At 32.1% G+C, this 11,002-nt stretch overlaps 1 protein-coding gene across 5 annotated transcripts; it reads left to right on the forward strand.

Moving 5' to 3' along the window:
- Nucleotides 1-1,470: 1,470 nt before the first annotated feature.
- LOC114412615 lies at nucleotides 1,471-5,640 on the forward strand. 5 transcript variants are annotated; one of them, XM_028376576.1, is made up of 3 exons: nucleotides 1,471-1,797; nucleotides 2,290-2,345; nucleotides 4,229-5,640. In XM_028376576.1, the coding sequence occupies exon 3, from the start codon at nucleotides 4,261-4,263 to the stop codon at nucleotides 5,350-5,352; it is 1,092 nt and encodes a 363-aa protein (XP_028232377.1). In that variant the 5' UTR covers nucleotides 1,471-1,797; nucleotides 2,290-2,345; nucleotides 4,229-4,260; the 3' UTR covers nucleotides 5,353-5,640. The 5 variants fall into 5 exon arrangements, with proteins under 5 accessions (XP_028232377.1, XP_028232375.1, XP_028232376.1 ...); XM_028376574.1 differs by having other exon boundaries at nucleotides 4,241-5,640; XM_028376575.1 differs by having other exon boundaries at nucleotides 1,471-1,724.
- The last annotated feature ends 5,362 nt before the right edge of the window (nucleotides 5,641-11,002 follow it).

The following is an 11,002-nucleotide window of genomic DNA, read 5'->3' on the forward strand; positions in this document are numbered from 1 at the left end:
CATGGTAGTTTCCAACACAATAGTTGCTATTGGTTGTGTTGACTTGCTCGTCATTGGTAGGAAAGGCCAAAACAAGCCGGTGCGACAATTTGACAAATTTGTGAAATTCAGATTCAGATTTTGTAACATTTTTGGTCACGATCAAGGACTACAATATATTTAATGGATAATACTAGCGTAGAAACCATTTCAACAATTAGAAATTATAATATATTGATGGAAGTAGCATATTGTTTTTTCAATCATAATTATTTAATTACTTCTCTTTTAATTCTTTTTCTCCTTTTATTTATTAATTTGTCACTCTTCATGATTATACAACTTAATATATTTATTATCTTGTCACTCTTCATGTGAAGAGGCGTATATATCAAAAGGGTGTAGAGAAGAAGAGAATGAATCCTGTGAAATTTCACATGATCGTATAGTAAAAATTTGTTATTTCTTTTTTCACAGAAATTAAAATTAGAATTTACGTACATTTAAGCAGAGGGATAAGTTCGATTTTTTCATATGATAGTAGTCATGTCAAAATTCAACATGGGATTATCCATTTTCCATGGTGACAAGCATAAAAAAACTCTTTCCAGAGTCAAGGGATAAATTCAGCGTATACGGGTTGGTGAAGTTCAACATGTAACGCCATAATGACAACACTGCTGACTGCTGAAGTTCCGTGAGGTGCTCTTCCATTTTTAAGAGATAATTGATCAAACTTTCCAATTAAAGCTACTGAATTTAGAATTTAGACGTCAAAGAATATCCGGTACTATTTTACTACTCATTTTCCAGTTACTAGTAATTTTTATGGTGAGTTTGATTTAAAGGAGAAAAATAAAAAGTAAAAAGAAATAAAAGATTTTTTTTAAAAATTAAAGTAGAGTTTAAAAAATATATATCCCACAAAATAAAATACTATTATTCAACCTAAGATGGAAAAAAAAAATAAAAATTTCTTTATATAACACCCAACAATTTGGCGTCCATGTTTTCTTATTTATAAACTTAATTTTGATATTTTTCAATTTGGTCTCATCAAATTAAGAGTACCAAATTAACAGTTTAACATCTACACACATTAGTAAAAAAAAAAAAAATCTACACATTGACTTTTATGACAATTATATTTAATAATAGAATGTTATCCGAATACATGAAAGGCTAGGCCAACCTAATAAACTTTACAGACTATAATATTCTTCTTATTAAATTTTTTTTATCTCTATGAATGAATATATTTATACTAACATTTTTATTTACAATGTTTATATTTTAATTTTTCCATAAAAAAGAAAAGATCAGTCCAGAGGAGGAGTTTAAAAATGGTACGATGGAATATACTTGGTTTGTGGGAATGTGAGAGAGCACGTGAAGGCGCAATTTGTGGCACGTCACCACGTTCAGAAGAGCGTGCTACGCACTTGCTAAAGAAGCGCGTGTTGGAGCGCATGCGTCAAATGTGAAGAAGCAAAGGAGGGAGGGATTGTGCGTTTGTGCGTAGCGTAGAAATGACTCCATCTTTGCGATTCTCAACTTTCTCTCTCTAAAAACCATCAGAGCATGAGAGAGAAACTTCCCTGCCCTTCCATTTCCCTCTCGATTCCTTCGCCTTTGCTTTCGATCCTTTGCTAGAAGAGAACCTTATTCCTTTCTCTCTCTCTCTCTCTCTCTCCCTTCAAATTCCCTTCCTTTTCTTCCATTTTCACTCTCTCCCTAACCGCCCGGTACGAACTCACCACATTGTTTTCCTCCACTCCTTCTTTCGTTTCAATTTTCTCTTCCTTTTCATCATTTTAGGTTAATTGTCTTTTTTCCTCTTTCGATTTGTGTATGCTACATCTTAACATTCTTAATTTTTGCTAACCTAATCTAGTTTTTATTTTTAAATTTTTTTAACTGTCAATTGAAGAACGGATAGGAAGGATACCCTAATTGACTGTGCTTTCCAAGCAGATAGGCATTTTTTGTTTTGTCCCCATTTTTATTTTAAAATTGTATATATATATATATATATATATATATATATATATATATATATATATATATATATATATATATATATTTGGTGGTTTGATTGGATCTAACATATGGATGAGTAAAGTTTAGCGACATGTGCTTGTTATCTTTAGCTCCATGTTCTGGTTAATATTATTATTATATTAATTTTGCTTTGTTAGTTGTCTTTGCTTGCTGTTGTTGCCTCTCTCACCACGTTGCTTCCTTCTGACCATACTTGTATAAAATCTCATACTTTGTTTTCTTTCTTGCTGTTCAATTATTTGTTGCCAGATGCACTTTGGTTTTGCAAACTAATTCGTTGGCTAAATTACTCCAATCGTGAACTGGTGAGTTTTTCCTTATCCTCTTTGTGGTTAGATGCATAAGCATAACATGCTTTTCTTGCCACAGTGGGGCTATTTCCAGCAATTGCCTTTCTGTTTTGTTTTATATGTGATTCATTTGCTTTTTGAGTGCTTTGTTCATTGTGGCATGTACTCATTCTTCATCTTCAGTATGTTAACTAGTTAGGTTCGGCATGTACTCATTGCTTTTTGAGTGCTTTGTTCATTGTTTCTGTAAGTTCAACTATGGGCTTTATTATTTTTTTCATAAAGTTTGCCTCATTATTGAGTTGGTTTAATTTACTAGTTTCTTCCTTTTGCTCTCATTTAGAATCTGTACTTTTCCCATTTATGAGATTATTAGATTTTCTGAAGTCAATTCTGTAGTAAGAGAAATTTGGATTTAATGAATTTCGTACTATGATGATGTCACCTGATTGTTAGAGCTGATTATATGGTCATATGCTAACGTACTAGTAGCACAAGACTGCAAGTCATATTTTAGACAGCCAAAATTTGCTAGGGTTATTGACAATGCTGTTCTTTGGGTTGTTATCCAAACAGAATAAATAATGTTGGTAATCATGGTAACATGGGCCATGCATGAACCTCTTTGAACTGTCTTCAAAGTCTGATAATACTGCCAAAAAAGGAAAATTAAATATGGTTTACTATGATATTGCATGATTGCATCTTTGATTTAGATATAATTTAAAATGCATTTTCCTGGCTTCTTCTAAGCAGATGCCTCATCAGCTATTTCTTTATTCTTTCTCCTATATAATGTGCTCTTGTCCAAAATAAATAATAGATTGTCTTAGATCTAGAACAGATAGCTACAATTGTACTGTTAAATTATAGGTCATGATGTATTTTGCCATGATCAAAGGAAATTGTTTTCATGTAATTTGCTGTCAAGAATTGAGGTCTTTCATGCTGGTTTATGAGTAAATTGATCTACGGTTACCACCTTTTCAGCATTAATTGTGGGAAGGTACTTTGGAAAGTTTTAACCTTAGTATTGGAAAGCATCATTTCATTAGGTTCTACTTGACCAGACAACTTGTGTTCATCTCTAGATGTTCTACATTCCTCTGCTGCCATAATTTTTTGAGCTGGTCATCCATTTTATAGTTTTTAATGTTTGCCTAGTGAAGATGCCCATGCAATGCTATGAATAAAAGTCTGTATCCAAAAGGACAAGATTGTTTTCATTTCTTTCTTTCTTTCTAGTTTCTATATTGGGAAAGGTTGTTAAGATCGCTATCTTCCTTGTAGGATTGCATGATCTTGCACTTGTGTGGGAGCTTCAATCCCAATTATATGCACCAACTTGGTTTGGTGAGATTGCTGTAGGATTGATGGTCAAGCTTGTTAAATTACTTACAGAGTTTTTGTGATCTGGATGAGTCACCATTTAAGTGGTGGAACAACTCATTTTCTGTAGAAGAAAAATCTGTGTCCACTGCTAAAATTAAAGAATCTCGAACTTGTTTTTGGCTCTTTTCCCCATCTCTGTTCCATTTTTATCTGATATTCTGACTTAGCAATTGTTACCCCATTCCCCTTCCATCTGAGTTTCTGTCTCTCTGCATTGGTTGTGCTGCAACTGAATATTTAAACATTGGGTTTTAGGGAGTGTGATGTGAGTTTTAATGTTCTATATGTAAATTTTAGAACACCTTGTCTATTTTTAGCCATCTATTAATGCTAGAACATTTTAAATAGGATATATCTAGACAGACAATCATATAATAAGTACCTATAATATACCAATCATATCTTGATTGCATAATAATTTTTAAATCCAGTGATCATTTTCTGTCAGTTTACATAAAAAATATATGAATGCATTTCATTTAGATTCCTTGATAACATTTTGACAGTTTAAATTCCAGGTTCTGTTGGAATATCGGAAATGGCAAAAGGTAGCAGGGGAAGACACAGGATTGCTTCTCGTCAATTCAGAGTGACTCCATACCCACTGGCTTCTTGCAAAAGGGACATTTGTGAGGACCTCTGCCAAAACAAATGTTCTAAGGCTTTGGAAAAGAAAGAGTGGGAAGATGTTACATGTTCTGTGTGCATGGAATATCCACACAATGCTGTTCTTCTTCTTTGTTCTTCTCATGACAAGGGTTGCCGTCCCTATATGTGTGGAACTAGCTTTCGTCATTCCAACTGTCTTGATCAGTACAAGAAAGCTTATACCAAGGCAATTTCACCTAATAGGCAACCTATGCAAGGCACTCCAGGTCTGCTACAAGATTCAAACATGCATCTTGAGAAGAGTGAATCCACAGAGCTTGCATGTCCTCTATGCAGGGGTCAGGTGAAAGGTTGGACCGTTGTGGAACCTGTTCGGGACTATCTGAATGCAAAGAAAAGAGGCTGCATGCAGGATGACTGCTCATTTGTTGGGAACTATAAGGAGTTGAAGAAGCATGTGCGGGCAGAGCATCCCTCAGCACGCCCACGGATGGTGGATCCTGCCGATGAACAGAAATGGAGATGGCTCGAGTGGGAGCGTGAAAGAGAAGATGTTATCAGCACAGTAACATCAGCAATGCCTGGGGCAGTAGTTTTTGGAGATTATGTTATAGAAGGTCATCATAATGACTTTGATACAGATGAAGAGGAGGGTGCAGGTAATGCAGGAAGAAATGGAAGATTTCAGATGGGTTTAGAGGCAATGAATTTCTTCCTCCTGTTGCATGCGGTTCGGCAAGGGAATGAGCTTAACAACCTTGGTAGACGGCTGAGGCCTGAGCTGACCCACAACAGGGTTGCAGGTCAGAATGCAGCTGCCGTGCTGGATATCTCAGATGAAGACAATGATAATGATGGCAGGTACAATGAAGATAATAATAGCAGGTACAATGAAGATACTGATGGCGGTGTATCTTTGGTTAGCCGTCTCCACCGCCATGGTGGTGGCAGAGTTTTATTGGGTCGTTCTGGTAGGAGGCGGAGATGTAGAGAAGCACGTGCAAGGATTGGAGATAGTTGAAGATCGTGCATGAAACAGGAGGTTGGCAAAGGACAAGTTTCGTAGGCATATCAGATTAGAAAATTCAGCACCATGTAGTGGTGGCTTAATAACATTTGAAGGGCTTTCTCCCCCAAAACAGGAAAATCAAAAGATGGGCATTTTTATTTTTTTAAAATCTTGTAATTTCGTTTACATGTACATCCCTACCTTCCTCCTATTGCTTTTGCACATTCCAATGTGAATTCACTTGTGTAAACATTTGATTTTTATGAAATCTTTGACAAGAAGTTGATTGTCATGTGACTGTCCCAGGATCAAGTGGCCTTTTATTTAGGGTGTTTGGATTTTTACTGAATTGATTATTATTGAATTTATTTTGGTAGAAGTATAAGTTATTTCTATTTGCTTCAATTCTATCATAATTGATTCAATTGATTCTACATGATTTTGAAAACAATTCAAACATGTAAAATTGGGTAAAAATCAAAGTTAATCCAACTCAGTATGGTGTATCATTATTTTAGAGGTTATTCTAACACACTTAAGCTGCCTAGTGACTGGCAAACCAAGCCCAATCCAATACTCACTGCTTGCTAACCAAGCCCAATCTAATGCTCACTGCTTGTTGTGGGAGTATCACTGCTACTGGTGGCTCTTTCAAACTCCAAAAATTGATGGAGAAATTTCATGTATTCAATTGCAGCAAAGGACGAAACATAGATGCAATTTGAATTAGATTTTCGAAATTCTCCCAGACATACATTTGCAGATTTAGATTCGGAAGAAAGGATATCTATTAGGATGGAAGATGACGGATTTGTCAAGAAAATGTAAGAACATCGAAAACCATCACAAGGTTGAAAACAAAAGCTTTTTCAAAATCTCATTCTGGGTTCATTTCATTTGTTTTGCATTTTTTTTCATCCAACTAAACTGAATAAGTGTGAAGGTGGCTCCGTAGGGGCAACACTGATGTTGACCATTTTATTATGGGTGATGAAGCTGAACGCGAGCAGTAGAAGCACCAATTACGCATGCCAACAAGTTTATAACAAATCATATTTATAAGCCCGATAACAATAAAACCAAAAGAAAAATTGCATTGAGATTTTCTGATGTTTAGTAATTTTATATATTTAATGTTTACCTTTTTTGACCTTATACTGATTTTTTCTTTTTCAATTTACGTAACAAAATATCACGACATTGTATACTTTATCATTACGACAAACTTTTCCTAGTTTCTTATCATCTTATGATAGGTGAATTGAAACTTGAAAGAGGTTAGTGAAATGCTAAAATAAAGGAAACCACCTTTGTTTATACAAGCTTCAGCCATTCAATTGTTTGCATTACTCACTTCCTTACCTTGTGAATTTGGTGCAACGACCCATTTGCACCTGCTCAGAAATACCGCTCAAATTTCATCCCCAAAGATTGCAGAGAGAACAAAAAACAAGAACAAATGGCAAAAGCTTTGTTGGAAGAACAAAAAAACAGCATTTCTAAGCATTAGTTGCATCGCCAGGTTGTGTCTCACAAAAGACAAGAACAAATGGCAAAAACAAAAGGATGGTTCATCACAGAAACTTGAGCTACAAGTTATATAATGAGATAAAGAATAGGAGAGGAGAAAAGGGTCTTTGGAACTTTACGGGGTCTCTTTGTTTTACACTAACAACAAAAACCTTATTTCATTATTGTTTACATTGTTAGGTTTGATTAAAGGCCAAATTTTCAAGAATATTATTCACCCTCAAATCTGTCTCAATAATTTCATGAAATGTCTGTTTTTTTTTAGTCTTTCTCTCCCTTTTTTTTTAGAGTTAAGATCCATACAATCTCCTCTCCTCTCATGTTTTTGTTTTACTGTAAGAATCAATTTTCCAAGTTATGCCCACGTTTCCATGTATAATTTGTGACTCAGATTAATTTAGGCAGATACCTCAATTAGCTTAAGTGGTTTAAAATCAATTCTATCAACTTCAAAAAATAAACAGGCATTGGATGAGTTTGAGGAGCTTCCCTACCTGAGATGGGTGAGTTCATGTTATGGAGAAGTCCCAGCAGAATACATTCTATTACTGAATCCAACTTCTCTGAGGAAATGTTGTTCTTAGTAAGGGAAGACAGTCTCATGTTTTGTATGTGCAAAAGAAAATGAAAATGAATCAGGGCAATTCTAGTAGCAATATGATATTTAGAGACTGTACAAAGGGCACAATGTTTTAGAAAATGCTATTAAGGTGACGAACTTTTGGATTCTTCAGATTGATGCACATTATGTTGCTGATGTTCATAGCAGCCTGATAGGAGAAACTGAAAACAATCAATGGAATATGCTTGATGTGGGTGGTTCAATTCTTAAACAACTTCAATTAAGTATTTGTTTGATAAATTTTTATAATATATAAGAGCATATATACGTCATAAAATCTGTCAAAATAAAATTAAAAATAATTTATTGTATTAGTGTTGACAGCAATTATAAATTATTTTCATATATTAGTCGAAATATTTTTTGCAAGTAGAATGTTCTCTCGCTAGCTAGTTGCAAAATGAAAGGTCCTTGTGTCCGTTTTAGTGCTCCATTAACAAAGTGATCACACTGAATCGGTGCACTGTGTTTCTCATCCACGCATGACCACTTTCAAAGCACAATTTTTCACTTGTATGGGCCTAGATGCCATGTTCACGCCCAAAATGTAAATGGAAATTGCTCTGCACACTATTCGTTTTGCTGGTACACCCAGTACAACATATGTAATTCCCATATTGCCCTTCATAAATCAATTATGAATTAGCCCAATCCATATTAGGCTTTCCCATATGAGGATTTTTATTTATAATTTATATATGTAAATAAATTAATTATTAGATCAAAATTAATTATCATAAAATTTATTATGTAAATTTACATGTGTATTAAATATATATTAAAAGTTTTAGTGTTATATATAACGACATTAATTATTTTATAACATAATTGACTTATTAGGTCAAATGATTAGATTGTTGTACTAATAATACGAAAGTCACAAGTTCAATTCTTATATGGGCCATTAATTTTAAATTAATTCGTAAAACATATTTTTTTAAAAATTAAAAAAAATCATATGGGCCACTTTTGGACTGGGCAATCTGTAAGCTTCATACGGATTGGGCCGATCTGTAATTTTTTTATAGATTCGCAATCCATAAGTCAATTACGGATCGACAATCCGTATGCCACATACAGATTGTGGATCTGTAAACCAATTACAAAAGGTCAATATGAGAATTACATATGTTTGCTGGGTGTACCAGCAAAACAAATGATGTACGTAGCAATTTCCAATGTAAATTCACTGCCACTAAGCCCAGCATCACACTCGGGTTATGTAGCATTTTAACTCTCAAAAAGCCAATATTTTCACTTTTGTTGGTTCTCTTTTCCAAGCCATCCACGCGTTGAAACTTTACAAATGCCTAAGTGTTCATCTCATTCTCGTGCTACAAAAGATAAGTTGAAGATTGGTTTCCAATGAACAGCTAAAGAGGTTTTTAACAAAAAAAAAAAAAAAAACTCGAAGAAAAAAAGAGGCAAAGGTAAAAAGTGAAAAAAAACGAACAGAAAAATGAGTTTGAAGAATAATTGTGTATTTAAATAAGAATTAAAATACCACAAACTATAAACATCAACAGTATAAATTGTTTCAGTTTAGTCAGAACCCTCCAGTTTGAGTCATGGATATATACTTGAGTGAAAAGAATTTTATTATTTATAAAAAATTTATCCAATTTAAATAAGATTATCTCTTATAAAAAATATGTACAATCTAAAAAAAATTAAAATAATTATCATCAAATCAATCAAATGATGTGATTTAGGTGCTTATTAGCTATTTTTATTGATTTCTTATGAAAGTAATCAACATATATAATTATTTTTAATTAGTTTCATTTCAGGACATCAATATCACTCTAAAGACTATATAGGAATTTTCTCCTTTTAAAAAAAAAAAGACTATAGACACTTCCAATATAGTGAGAGAGAAAGTGAGATAACTTCTAAAATATATCAGTACATCGTCCCCAAAAATTATACTCGTCACTTACCCTTTTTTGAATTTAGTATTATAGTTGGGTTTTTATTTTTATTTTTAACCTAAAATTGATATTAAAACAATTTCTTCAAAAGTATAGTTAAAAAAATGCAATCACTAAAATAATTTAGGCTATGTATCATGAAAAATTCAGTTTTTTTTATTTTTTTATTAATACCTTAAAATGAAAATTCAGGTGAACATTATTAAAAATTAAAAAAAACAAGTGTCTATCTTCATGTGGTATAGCATCACAATATGTCATGCCTATTTCACATGATATTTTATTTAAAAATAAATCAACAAAAGGTCACATCTAATTCATCGTATGCAATGCAAAATCTATCAAGCATCAACACATATTTGACTTTCACTTGTGTCACATGTGAAGAGTTGACACAACTTCCATACATAATCTCTCTTGATTCAATTCACCTGTAACATTTATCATATTTTTTATCATATAATTAATAACCTTTGATCCCTCCCCCACCCCCCTCTTTGAATTTGTCTCTTCTTCCCTAACAATTTGTTATTTTTTTCTGCATTACTTTTTCTAGATAAAAATTTGTACACTAAAAATCAACAAAGATAAGAAGAGGAAAAAAAGTGAAATAAGACTATTATATAATAAAAATAATAAAGAAAGAAATATTATTATAAAATAATATTATATAAATAATGCATCTCTTATTTAGTTTACTTAATTTCAATAACTTTTTTGACCTCATCTTGTATACCTCTTATACCTTTATCTAGACTTGTCATTATCTCTAAATCACTGTTATCTGAGAATAAAATGGTAGCTTAATTATCATCTTTTAAAATAAGTCTTAAAATAACTTTAAATTGATATTCATAACCTTAAGACTTATTTTAAGAGATGGTAGCTTAATTACATGATACTCACATATTGTGATACCATCTAAAAAAAGTACCTCTTACACCTCATCATTTTGTGATTCTTAATCCACTTGCTCTTTTTTTTCTTATTAATAGATATTCATAATCTTAAGACTAATTTTAAGAGATGATAGCTTAATTACATGATCCACATATATAATAGAGTACTATTAGATTGAGTTATTGATATATTATTTCATTTAATATGAGACGACTTGCACATAATTTTTTGTTTAATTTAATATATACCGTATTTTGATATGAGGTCCTTATATTAGCTGTAGATAAATTTTGGTTCTCTTGCATTATGGAAATTGTGCAGAACATTATCTATGTGGGAGGAGGAAATTGTGCATGTAACTTCATATCCTAAATTTTTTATTATTAGTTTTAATTTAAAAATTATTAATATAAGAATTTATTTGAATTAAAATGATTATAATATATATATATATATATATATATATATATATATATAATTCTTGTATTATGTAACATTAAATATCATTAAAATAATTGAATTAAAAAAATAATGACCATTTCTTGTAAAAAAAAGATTGTTTTAATTATTTTATTTAAAATTGATTGAGTTAAATAATTATTTTATCATTAAAAAAATTAAGTGTTTAGTATAAGAATGACTGAGATTATTTAATAATTATAAAAGAGAGTGTAGCAGT

This window comes from Glycine soja, chromosome 5, assembly GCF_004193775.1.
Source record: "Glycine soja cultivar W05 chromosome 5, ASM419377v2, whole genome shotgun sequence".
NCBI classification, from domain to species: Eukaryota; Viridiplantae; Streptophyta; class Magnoliopsida; order Fabales; family Fabaceae; genus Glycine; species Glycine soja.